The 13,511-nt window shown below is 40.2% G+C and overlaps 1 protein-coding gene across 6 annotated transcripts in view; it reads left to right on the top strand.

The window, feature by feature from the left end:
* Positions 1-233: 233 nt before the first annotated feature.
* The window catches only part of LOC123828576 (nuclear body protein SP140-like protein), a 60,716-nt gene continuing 47,438 nt past the window's right edge, over positions 234-13,511 (top strand). For 3 of the 6 annotated variants that reach the window (XM_045853650.1, XM_045853635.1, XM_045853630.1), the window contains exons 1-6: positions 235-468; positions 4,326-4,503; positions 5,444-5,612; positions 7,805-7,888; positions 9,684-9,833; positions 12,360-12,443. In XM_045853650.1, coding sequence (XP_045709606.1) covers positions 437-468; positions 4,326-4,503; positions 5,444-5,612; positions 7,805-7,888; positions 9,684-9,833; positions 12,360-12,443 — 697 coding nt within the window. In that variant the 5' untranslated portion in view covers positions 235-436. Of the gene's footprint in view, positions 469-4,325; positions 4,504-5,443; positions 5,613-7,804; positions 7,889-9,683; positions 9,834-12,359; positions 12,444-13,511 lie in introns of all 6 variants that reach the window. The other 3 variants (XM_045853642.1, XM_045853640.1, XM_045853659.1) reach the window with 2 other exon arrangements.

Below are 13,511 nucleotides of genomic sequence, written 5' to 3'. Positions count from 1 at the left end.
TCTGAAGCGTTTCACGTTCCTTCTCACCCCACCTCAGCAAGGGGAAGGACGAATGTGAAATTCTCTTAATCCCCATACAACAGTACTGCCTCGCCTCAAAACAACTTTCATTCCTTTGAGTTAATTGGACTTCCCCGCCAAATTTCCTTTGTGTGAACAAGTGGCCCCATCTCCCGCCAAGTTTTGTTTTGCTCCTCCTCCCGGGGCTGAGCACTGCCTTGAAGATTGGAGGAGGGACAGACACGTCACAGTGATCATAGCCATTTCACGTTTCTTTCACCCCTTGGGTGCCACTTCTGAAGGATCCTTCAGTGGGTAGCCATCCTCGTCCTCGTTAGAGCTCTGGGAAGGAAGGTGGCAGAGAGACAGGGCCAGTCTGCCCGACCAAGCGAGGTTCTAGTCCAGCTCCATGGCCCCAGGGGGCCAGCAGTAGAAGATGGCAGGTGGAGGCCGTGATCTCAGCTGCAGGTCAGTCCTGGCTTTCTCTGCTGTCCTTCATCTCTGGAAGGTCGGCATCTACCCTTGTTCGTTCTGTCTACCCAGCCTCGCTCCCCAGGTGTGCAAGAGACTGAGATTGCAAATAAGTCAACAAGGGGTGTGTCAGGTTTTTAAAATTAAAGTGGGGAAATTTAGGGCCGCAGGAGTCACACCACCATATTTCCTTACTTCAGCCACGCAGCTGGACCTCGCTGCAGAGCTCAGGGATTCCTCACAACCTTGACCCCTCTAATTCCCCGCACGCCTCCTCTATCCCCATCCGAAGGCAACTCTCCCCAGGAAAGGTCTTTTTAGAAAAACTAGCATCCAAATCAAATGCCTGACTATTGTCAAATGTTTTCTAGTTTCCTGGTAGGCTGAGAACCAGTTTTATTCAAAGTATGCGAGTCAGTTCAGTGCCTCTGACACTGAATAGGAGGAAGTGAAAATAGGTGGGGCCCAACAAAGATTGTACGACCGACCGTGTGGGGAGTGAGCATTGATTTTTTTTTCTCTGGGATGTGTTACCCATCTGGTTAGAGAAAGATGCAAGTTGTTTTTTAAAAATGCAAGATAAAAAAAAGAAATAAAATATAAATAAAAAAAAAAAGCAAGATAAATACACCCATATATTCTTGTTGGTAAAAAATGAAAACCGTGTACAATCCTGGACTCTGAGCTGGGGATATGCCTGGCACTAGCTGGGTACCAAGAAGGCCACTGTGAGGGTGGGGTGATGCTGCCCTCATAGAATGAGTTAGGAGGTGATGCCCCTGCTTCTGTTTTCTGGAAGAGACCATCGTTGGAATACTTTAGTAGAATTAACTAGTGATACCATCTGGGCCTGGTGCTTTCTTTTAGGGAGGGGCTAATAATTATTGATTCAATTCCTTTAATAGAGATAGGCTTATTCAGAGGCTCTATTTTTCCTTGTTGAGTTTTAGTAGTTTGTGTCACTTAAGAAATTTGGCCATTCATTTTTTAAAAATCAGATTTGTGGTCATAGTGTTGTCCATTGTATTGTTTCTTTATTATTCTTTCAATGCCCATGGAATGAATAGTGATTTTTTTTTGTTTCTGATGTTTGTAATTTGTCTTCTCCCTTTTTCTTTGTTAGCCTGATGAAAAGTTTGCCAACTTTATTCATTTTTTTTTAAATCACCTTTGGTTTCATTGATTTTTTTCTAATGTTTTCCTATTTTCAGTTTCATCAAGTTCTACTCTAACTTGTATGATTTCTTTTCTACCACTTGCACTAAACTTGTTTCTCTTTTTTCTCTAGTTCTCTTAGGTGGTAGCTTAGATTATTGATTTAGATCTTGCTTCTTTTCTAATAGATGCATTTTAATGCTATACATTTTCTTCTAAGCACATCTTTTGTTGCACCCCATAACTTTGATAAGCTGTGTTTTCATTTTTTAGTTAAATGTATTTTGAAGTTTCTCTTGAGAATTCTTCTTTGATCTTAGAAGTGTGTTGTTTAATTTCCAAGTACTCGGAGATTTTGCAGCTATCTTTCTGCTATTTCTACCTTAATTCTATTATCATATGAGAACATATTTTTTTAAATGGGTTGGCCAAAAAATCTGTTATATTTTTTCCATAAAATAAAAGACACATTTTTCATCTTCACCAATAACTTCAGTGATTTGGATATTTTGAGTATGTTGTCTATCTTCCACAATTGGCTTCTAGTGGGTAGAGGCCAGGGGTGCTGCTAAACATCTTCCAATGCATAAGACAGCCCCGCAGCAAAGAATTATTTGGTGGAAATGTCAATAGTACCAAGAAACTTTATAAACCACTTTTGACATGTTCAACCAGTTACAGTACCTTCTCCATACAATGTGCTAATCTTTTTTTGTGTTTCAATTGCAGATATTACTTTCTTGAAGTAATAAAACATAATACTCTGAAAATGATGCACGTTTTCTTCCATCTTTAATAGTAGAATGACTGCACAAAAATGCACCAACTTTGATAAGTTTTTTTTTCAAATGCACACTGATATGACAGCTGTCACAATACAATATAACAAAATTGTTTTGAATGAAGTTAAAGGCAACTAAGCACTACTGGAACCATTGTACAGAAAGGATGTAATGGAGTTTTTGGCCAAGCCAAGATGATTTCTCTCCTTTTAAATTTGGTAGGATCTGTTTAATAAGTCCAGAATGTGGTCTATTTTGGCAATATACCATGTGAGCTCAAGAGGTATGTGGACTTTGTTGATGTTGAAAGGAGAATACTATAAATGTCAATTAGGTCAAATTTTTGATTGATGGTGCTGTTCAAGTCAACTATATTCTTTTTTTTTAAAAGATTTTATTTATTTATTTTTAGAGAGGGAAGGGAGGGAGATAGAGAGAGAGAGAGAAACATCAATGTGCGGTTGCCGGGGGTCATGTCCTGCAACCCAGGCATGTACCCTGACTGGGAATCGAACCTGCAACACTTTGGTTTGCAGCCCACGCTCAATCCATTGAGCTACGCCAGCCGGGGCCTCAAGTCAACTATATTCTTACTGACTTTCTGACTGCTTAATCTATCAACTAGTATAAGAGGGGTAATGAAGTTGTTAAACAATATTAAAAAATCTGGTGGGTTTGGCTAGAAATAAATATAAAAATTTATTCAGGAATCTTGGAGTTTGCAAACTGGAAACATAGGGAAAAATCCAGAGGTGTTGCAGAGAAGACGAAAAGTTTAAGGTTATTACAGTAAAAAGTGTGTTCTTGAGAATTATCAGTCCTACATTCTTAGTTCTTGGGTTGGTTCAACCCTAGACTCTGAGCTGTTATCAGTCAGATGTTAGGATGAATGATGGTTACCAGGATGTCCAGAAGATGGGCACCAGGAAGTCTGGTACCTCCAGTGGCATGCATAATTAATGTCAGGGGTGTGTGTGCCCTTGTGAGGGTAACCAGAGGGTTATACGGAGGTCTAGATGTATGTCTTGGCTTTGACAAGGACTGGAAAATTCAAAAACATTTAAGTTCCCAGACTTCTTAAAACAAGAATGGAGTCTTTTCTCATGTCTCAACTTTCATGTCAATACTTTTAGTAGCTTTGTTAAAATGACTAATATTTGTGTATAGCTTATCTTTACTCCTTTTGCAAATTCTTCAACAACAGTAGTGGATTTATCTAGTTTTCCTTTTAGTTTATCAATTTAATTTCATGTATTTCGATGAAGTAGTAATCTGCAGTGTGGGTCAGTAGGCTGGAGACCAAATAGCTGAAGGTGCATCCAGTCTAAATGCAGTTTGGTGGGAGATTTCTTCTTATTCTGGGAGGCTGGTCTTCTAGTTCTATTCATGTTTCCAACTAATTGGATGAGGCCCACCCTCATTATGGAGGGCAAACTGCTTACTCAAAGTTTACCAAGTTAAATGTTAATCTTGTCTCTAAACACTCTCTTGTTCCTAAACATATCATATGGAGCATGATATGAACATTGATATGAATAATATCATGATTCATATGATATTGTGATATGAACCATCACAATATCATATCAATTCCTATAAAGACTGTAACATTTAAAAATTGAGTGTATTCCCTAGAGAATTCAGGCCAAAGTCTTTTTGCAATAGTTTTAATTAGCACAAGGTGAACCCTTTCACTTCTTTGTACAAGTCTTTCTCAAGCTCAGTGTTTTTTTTTTCTATTGCACCCTTGATTATTCTCTAAATAAATAAATTCCATTTCTTCTGGTCTCTCTGCAAGAACGCTATTTTACATGCTTCGGTCCTCCGTGGACTATCTTTCGTGGCTAAAGTCTTCCAGCTCCCACAAGCCTCTCCGAAACCCAGTGTCTACATTCACATCACGTCTTTGTTTTTCAGGCTGTTCACTGGGGACCAAAACCCAGGGGAGCAGAATGTGGAGGAGCAGCTTTTCTATGAGTTCATTTTCAGGTTCTTCAAAGAAAATAAGGTGGAGATTGCGAGTGCAATAAGGAAGCCATTTCCCCTTTTTATGTGCCTACGAGACCGAGGCCTTCTCCCTGAACAGCTGTTTGGAGTAAGTGAGGAGACTTGCCTCCTGGTAAAGAGCCCCTCATTGTATTATTGCAAACTTCAGGGGGCAGTGAGCCCCCTGAGTGTGGACCTTCACCGTCCTGTACCTGAGGAGGTGACAGGAGAAGCAGAGACCCAGAAAGCATTCTTCTTTCTGTAGTCAATGTTGGTGGAGGGACACGGGGATGGGGATGTGGTAGGATTGGAAGCGGGAACACTCCATAGGTACAGACCACGTCAGGTACAGCCATACAGTGCGACACAGGTCACTATAATGGATGCAAATAAGTGAGTTTGGTAACATTTCATTACAAAGTCCTCTTATTTTACACACTTGAATCTGAGATTATTGAAACTCACGGGGAAGTTGTGTCACATTAGGATAAATTTGAAAGCAGATGCTTACTGCCTTCTCTCCAAACTGTTTCTTGTTCTTTAGACAACTCTGGAGCCCTGTAGTGTACCTAAAGCTTAGCAGTGGGTCTTCCTAAGGATACTGAGGGCAAGTCTTCTCTTTATCTGTGAATTTTCATTGCCCTTTGGCCAGGTACACAGCAGGGGAGAGTGGTTGTCTGGTTTCCTGGGACTTCAGGCCAGATCAGTCCTGGGTGGAGGGCAGCAGGGTATTGTCTAGTCACTGAAATGGCCACCTATTACCAGTCAAGCCACTCCTGAAACCTCTTGGCCAGACTCTTACAGCCCCACGTGATACGCAACTTCGAACCCACTTTCATTCCTCAAAGTGGCTCTGTGAAGCGTACACACATGTCCAAGAGTAAGGTTCACAAAATCAGTCTATTTTCCCGGTGGAGAATATTTAAGTGGTCATCTAAATATCTGTAACATTGTAACATTTTTCAAGAGAACAAATGGTTTATTTACAATCTGAATATTCTATGACTCTGAACACATATCTACAAAGTTGTCTTTTCAATATGTTTAAGCATTTTCAAGAAGCTTGTATAAACCTGGTCCCCGTGGAGACAGTGGCATATAAAGTGCTCAGTGAGCTGGAGAAGAGATTTGACAAGACAGTTCTGGAGGTATTGTTCAGCAAGGTGAACCTGGAGGCGTATCCTGCTTTACTTGAGGTTTTCAGAAACTTCCAAAATGGTAATTATAGCTTTCCATGACATTTGGGGATTTGAGTTCATTTCATTCACTTATTCATTCATTCATTCATTCATTCATAATTAATATTTGATGGTTATTTTGGGTGATTGCTATGTGACAGGCATGAGATAAGACAGTGTACGTGACCTGAGGTTAACAAAGCCATCCCACAAATGATTCTTCAAGCAGGACCTGAATTGGGTGCTGAGAACCATAATATTTGAGTTTCTACTTTTATTGGGGTGGGGGAAGGAAGATTTGAATTATGATCTTTTGTGGCAAAGGAGAAAGCCCTGTCTCATATTTGCATTAATGTTCAAAAAGGAAAAGATTTCCCTTGTATTAGAAAATTTATCATTAAGTGAAGTTCTGTGCTAGCTTACTTCTCCAAACAAATAAGAGTCAGAAGAGACCATCAGCATATACCCATACACTAGGGAGGAACAGCCAGCAAAAGCTATAGAATGCCAAATGAATGAACTTAAGCATTCTGTGGCTAAAAAAGAGAGTGTGAGTGAGGGTGTTAAGAAGCTAATTCTGAAGAGGGAAGTCAGAGGAATTTTTGAGAGTCCAACACTCTGTTCCAAGGAATTTTAAGTTTAGTACGTGGGAGATAAAGCATCATTAAAGATTTTTAAACAGAGAACAAGTAAAAGGAGTCAGTGTAAAGAATGGGATGTGTTGGTTTGTGAAAGCTGTATTTTGATTGTAACAGGAGCCATCTCACTTCCACACTATGATATATCTAAGTCAGAGATAAAGAAATCAAGTACTCGTCACGAATTTCAAGGATGTCCCTGGGCCATGGGTACAGATGGAATGGCAGTTTTCTTTACTACCTACATCTTAGGGCCTCTAATTTTCTTTTTGGACTGTGGGGATTACCCTACCTTGGCCCCAGCACCCATCTCACAGGGGCTCCCTAGAAGGGATGACCTACCCCTTCGGCTCACTGCCACTGCAGGGGGAGGGGCTGGGACTGCACTGCTCACTGCCTGACCCAGTGCAGCTGCCCACCTGCCCTCAGGGGAGGTTGGGGGAGAACCTGCCATTCATGGGAGTTGTGGATCAGCAGCCTAAAGCCACGCTTTGGGAAAGGGGGCACGCAGGTGTGAAGAAGACCCCTCATTTTCAAAATGCCTGTGCGTGGAGACCCTGCTTTATGTTCTCTAGACTGCTGACCCACACAGCATTTACACACCATGTCCTCCTCCAGACTTTTCCTGGGCATGAAGTCAACATGTCGTCATATGGCAAATGCACCTGCCATTCCCACAGGTCCTTTCTACCTTAACCCCCAATAGTGCCTTGGCCCCCCAGTGGGTTTGCGCACAGAAAGTCTGCTCCAGTTACCTGTCCTTCTAGACCGCCATCTTTCTGCATTTCTTGGGTGTTTTTCTCATGCCTTGTGGGGTCTGGCCTTTTCATCTGTTTTCTGAGTCACCTTGACATGCAGCTCTGAAGTAGGGTACCCTGGGCTGGTTTCCTGAACTTCTTTACTATGTCCTGGTACAACGGTTGTACATTCACTTCCTGTTTGTGCCTCTCAGAAAATACGTATTCCTGATTGTGCCTTCGAGAAAGTGTCTTTCCTTTGTTTGCTGGGTCCCTCCCACTCATTCCACCTTGGGAACATTTTATGTCCCTTTGTTACCAGATCATCTTGGGTCTCCTGTCTTAGATCTCCTGTCTTCCTTTCCTCCTTTTTTCTTTCCTTCTAAAAAAATCCCCCATCCTTAAAGATGTTGGTGCTTTCTTTTTTTTTTTAAATGTAGGTCTATTTCTCTATAAACATCACCTTTCTGCTGAAGAAATCAAACCTCTGGGCTTCTTCTGTATTCCTGTTGCATGTAGAATTTACAAAACACATTCCACATATATTATTTATTTTAAGTTGGCTTTCACTGTTCTCTGATCATCTTGAAGGGATTTAACCACGATTTACAACTTGTCCACTGTCCATCATTTTTAAACCTTGAGAGGTGCATCTCTGTGTGGAACAGCTATAGGGTTCTGGGAGCAACATCAAGTCACAGGCCATGCGAGACCCCTAAAAGCCCAGGATTTCCTGAGGGCTGGAAGTCTTCCCTCTGAACTGTTGGAGTCCAGAATGTACCTGGAGATGTAATTGTGAGATGCATCTCTTGGTCACTGCCTGAAACCTCTAATTGTCTTTTCCTTCCTCTCCTCAGCGATTCATGAGTACTTCAGTTACCAAGCTATTGATGAGGAAGAGACAAAGGAGATACTTAACTCCCAACACATCTGTGGACAAGGTAATTAGGACTTGATAGAAACTTGTGTTCTCATCTACTGAGACAAAAGGTGATTACAGATCAGTGGACTGAACTCCTGAGTGGAGACTGTACCCTGGGGAAGAGATGCAGGAGGAGGTGGGAAGTCAGAGCAGTGGTGAGTTGCCTGAGTTCCCAATTAACCAACCAGATGTGGAACCCAACAATATCTTCAGACAGATGTAACACCTGAGAAGTTGGGACATACACCCAAGAGAGAAATCTTGCTGAGACCATAAGGCAGCATTAAGGAGAGAACTGACTGTAGTATTTATGAGTTAGGAATTCACTGGATCTGTGAAGGAGTAATAGTTTGGTCCTTTGTAACAAGCCCCCAAAAGAGGATTTTGGTGTATCTAAAGAAAGAAATGTTGTAAATATTACTCATAATATGAGAAAAGAGAGGAAGCGAGTAAGTAGTAGTTGTGTGTGGAAGAGAATGTAGAAGGAGTGGTGCTGTGCAGGAAAGAAGAGAGGGAGAAAAGGAGTAAAAGGGGAAGAAGAGAATAAAGGGCAGTAATAATTTTAACAGTGACGATAGGAACAACACCTACTTTTACGCCCCACTAGGCATAGGATGGTCACTTCCCATAGATCAGCCCTAATGCTCACAAATGAGCTATGTAAGGTTGTAACCAATAACCACCAGTTCTAACTTTTCAACCACCCTTTCATTTATATTATTAGTCACAATTAATCATTAAATTATAACACATATAAGACATTAATACTGAAAATTGTGATTTCTTGTAAAATTACTATACCCCTTCATATTACTCATATTGCTTTATGAGTAGCATCTCACTTAATCTTCTTAACAATGCTGCCACAGGGAGATTTGTTATTCCTGTTTTATTCAGGAGAAGAAACTGAGGTGCAAGGGAGGATAGTTAGTGATGTGTGCAGGTCACACTACTAGGCATTGGCCTATCTAGGACTCACTCCTTCTCCTCCATACCAGCTGAGAGCTAAGGCTCTGAGGCCCCACTGGGGGGCTTCAAGTCTTGGCTCTACCATTTACTTACCTGGGCGAGTTACTTAATTTCTGTGTTCAAATATGCTCATCTGTAAATCTGTATCTCTATCTCCACCTAAAATAATGTTGGTTTAAGAATTAAATGACTTTATTTATGCAGAGCACTAAATTTGTGGTACCAAGTGGCCCAATAATTAATGGCACAAAGTCATTGCTATGTGTTTACTACTGTTAATAGAACGTATATCTGACTGCAACAACTAGACATTTAGTCTTCCCGCAGACACTCACTGAAGAAAAAGTTATTTTTCAGATTAGAGTAGCAATGAGTGAAATAGCCTTCAAACCCAAGAAAAGGCCATCCGTAGGCCAAATGGGCTAAAACAAATTTATTTATTTGTTAAATGTTGACTTTTCCCCCAAAATAACCAATGTAAGAAAAACCATAAGAATATAACCAGCCTTGTAGAATGCCATGAATATATATCTTTAATTTGGATGTACACCTCAGGTATTGTACATTTTTACATTTTTAACTGTGGTCGTACATTTGTATAAAATTTGGATCTCTTTTAATGATCATACTTATTCTTTTGAACAAAGACAAATTGATAAAAGTATAAAGTATACATTAAAAGGTATAGAGTATATAAAAATATGCTTAGAGATTCATCTACTACTAGGGTAGGGGAAATGAGAATAGGATAGTGGAGGAGTAGTAGGAGACATTGGTAAAGAGTGAAAGAGGTATATCGTAAAGAAGGAGAAAACAAATTCTTCAACATTCTTAATGTGATTCAGATGCCACCCTACCTGGAGCTGGAATTCAACAGTGTCTCAGTAATGGACAGCAGATAAGTACAAAGGAAGAAGATCCACCTCTTGACCCAAATATTTCAATAAAAATCCAGGACATGACAAATGAACCTGCCCAAGAATCTCAACAAGCAGGTATGGTTGACTTAGTCTAAAAATTGCCTGATGACTCAGAGTGACTCTAGCACATATGGCAAGGGGCTAAGGGCTGTGTCACATGGTTATAATTCATAAAGGAAGTCCCAAGGAGCCTAAAATAGGGTAGGAGAGTAGACCAGGGCCTGATTTAAGAAGACGTGTATTTACCAAAAAAGGGTCCCTAGTTTATATGGCAAAAGAGAGAAGGGGAAAAACCACAAAGAGACAGAGAGGGTAGGGTGCTCAAATAACAGAGAGAGAACTGGAAGGGAAAGACTAGAGACAAAGGGGAAAGAGTTGGAAGCCTCCCCGGGGAAGGCAGAGGAAAAAACACAAAGTGGAGTGGCCAAGGAGGGAGAAGCCCTCAGAATGAAGGGCACACAAACAGTTCCTTGGGTGGAGGCAGCGTGGGAGCTGGACGAGAATTAGAACTGTGAGTAATGGAAAGAAGTAGAATGAGCTGTAAAAAGACTGGAAAGAGAGAGCAAACATGGAAAAATGAAGCTTCACTCCTCTTTCACATCATTCATAAAAGATAATTCATGTTGGGTCACAAAGCTAAAAGTGAAGGCTAAAACTATGAAGCTTCTAGAAGAAAACACAGGAGACTATCTTTGCAACTTAGGCAAAATTTTGTTATAAGGACACACAAAAAATTGGTCATAAAATAAAGACTTGATAAATTGGACTTCATCAAAACTAAGAAGTTCTGCTATCCAAAGATACCATTGAGAAAAAGACAGGCAAGTTGAGAGACTAGGAGAAAATATGTGCAATACATATATCTGACAAAAGGCTTTACCCAGAATATATAAAGAACTCCTATGAACAAATACTAAAATGACACACCACAAATTCAAAAAATAGACAAAAGACTTGAACGGACACTTCTTGGAGAAGATAAAAATCATCAACAAGAACATGAAGTATAGAATGCCATTAGTCATCAGGGGAATGCAAATTTAAAACAACAGACTACCCTTCACTCGCTAGAACTGTAAAATAAAGCAGACTGAAAACACCATATGTTGGTGAGAATATGCAGCAATTAAAATTTTTTTCATATATTTTGTTGATAGGAATGTAAAGTGATACAACCACTTTGGAAAACTGTTGATCAGAGTCATAAGCTTAATCTAACTTAGGGCTCAGCCAACCCACTCCTAAGCATGAGAAAGGAAATTGTCTGTGCACACAGTGACTTGCACAAAAATTGTTAGAGTAGTTTTTTTCTTAATAGCTAAAATCTGGAACCAATGTTTGTCAACAGGAGAGTAAACAAATAAACTATGATATACTTATAAAGTAGAATAGCAATCGGCAATAAAAAGGAATGAACTACTGGTATATGTAGTAACATGGACAAATCCCCAAAACATTACCTTGAACAAAAGAAGCCAGTCGCAAGAGTACATGCTGAGCGATCTTGTATGTGTGAGCCCCAGGACAGACTAGTACTGAATCAGAAAGGAAGAGCTTAATAATGGTGATAGAAATCCAAGCAGTGGTTGCTTACAGTAGGAACTGACTGGAACACAAAGAACAAGGGAACTTTCTGGCATGGTGAAAATGTTCCAAATCTTTTTTTTAATACTTACAGTTACATTTATTATAGGAAAAGATACATTAAAATTAGTTGAAGATGCACAGGGCATATAGTCTGGGAGGCCTCCAAAGGGTTCCAACCTCAAAGCTTCCCTTATTTCGTGATGCATTACCCTCCTGACACTGATGTGTAGCAATGCACACAGAGTATTGCCAACAATATTACATGCATATTATCACTTCAGGAAGCTCACCCAAGCTTTGGTGGTCAGAGTTTTTATTGGTATGATTGATTGAATTGTAGTTGAATTGAATTTCTAGTCCATACCTCCCATCACCTGGTTAGTTTTTCCAGTGTGGGTGGCCCACTCAGAAAACCTATCTAGTGTGGCTGGCTCCAACCTGTGCCATCTCATTAACATAAACTATCAGCTGTGGTCCAGGGAGCTCACTATGAAAAACAAAAACACTCCTCTTACTTGATAATTTCCAAATGTTTAGAAGTAACCTCCAAGAATCAGGACAATATCAGACCTCTCTTTTGACAAGGCCAAGTTCTTTACTATTACAGAGGGTCCTTTCTCCTTTTTTCACTTTCATTTATTTTCTTATTAAAAATTGCATTTATTGGGGTGACCTGTTTAATAAAATTATATAGGTTCAGGTGTCCAAATCTATAACACATCATCTAATTATTATATTGTGTGTTCACCACCCCAAGTCAAATCTCCTTCCATCACTATTTACCCCTCCCCCCTTTACCTTTTTCTACCCTCCTTACCCTCTGAAATGTTCCAGATATCGACTGTGATGTTGGTTACACAACTGTTTTCAATTACGTGAGGTGCATCTCAGTGAAAAAGGGGAACAAGCCTCTGTTCGGCCTCTGGCGGAGTCTTTGGTCCTTGAGTTCAGTTTGAGTAAACAGGTCTCTTCTCTGGTCACTGATTTCTGTCATTTTCTTGTCACCTTCTACAGTGTGTTGTAAATACTCACCTGTCCACATGAATGATGTAAGAGGGACAGAAGATAGACCCGGCTTATTGCCACATGATGGACAGGGTAACTATCATTTAACTTATCAAGTCTGTATTAAATCTTTGTTTTCTTGACCTGTGGAAGCAAAAGGGACATTTTATCTTCTGTCCTAGGCCTGTGATAGCTCTACATCCCCTACATGCCCTTACCTGCCCACAACTATGAGTCAGGCCATGAGAAAAGGAATCTGAGCTTGTGAGTAGACAGAGTATCTATTGATGAAAATTATAAAAAGAGAAATGGAAAAAGGTAGACAGGAGGTAATATATGACAAATTACACAGGTGAATGCAGTTTTTTAAAAAGGGAACATACAACCCTACTATTCCAGGCTGGGATGGGAATATTTTCAATTAATTTTCCAGAACAATTTAGAGTACCTTCAAAATAATAGGACATATCAGTTTCACAATGAGGGTAAATCCTCACTGTGCAGCCAGCCAGTTGGAGGTCCCTGGCCCTATAGTCAAAGTCCAAGAGGAGAGTTTTGGAGAGGATGAGAGAGGGGAACCTGGAAGATGAAATCACATGAAGAAACAAAAGTTAAAATAATATTGGCAGACAGAAGGTCAAAGCACAGTTGGAGATCCAAAGATGGAAAGGGAGAAGGTATAAGACACATCATAGAACAGATAAGCTAAGCAAATCTTTCAATGATCAGAGATAAAAATTGAGAGGAAACCATCTAAGAAATGGAAAGATGGAGAGGAAAATAAATACTAAGAAATGGGGGACGTTGGGAAGAGGTACCAAGGCAACCATGTAGAGAAAGAATTAAAGGCAAATGAATGCAAAATAGATTGAGTGAAAGTGAAAAACAGGCAGAGAGGCACAGATTGGGACATAATAGGTGTGAGGTAAGAGCTGAGTGTGAGCATCTTTGGGTACAAGGGGTTGACAACATTAGCTGTGAAGTTTCAGATGGAACTGTCCTTAATTATCAAAGTGGCCCTTGCAAAATATTCAGATTGCAACAGGCTCTCCTGAATATACCAATGATTCCCAAGACCAAATCTCCACCCAGGTTATCTCAGATCCGAGGAGAAGGGGTCTGACAGAGATCTACACTTGAATTTTTTGAAGAGCCTTAAAT

This window comes from Phyllostomus hastatus, unplaced genomic scaffold (genome assembly GCF_019186645.2).
Source record: "Phyllostomus hastatus isolate PE091 unplaced genomic scaffold, TTU_PhHast_1.1 phas_contig_137, whole genome shotgun sequence".
Lineage (NCBI taxonomy): Eukaryota > Metazoa > Chordata > Mammalia > Chiroptera > Phyllostomidae > Phyllostomus > Phyllostomus hastatus.
This window is presented reverse-complemented; position numbering and strand designations above follow the sequence as displayed.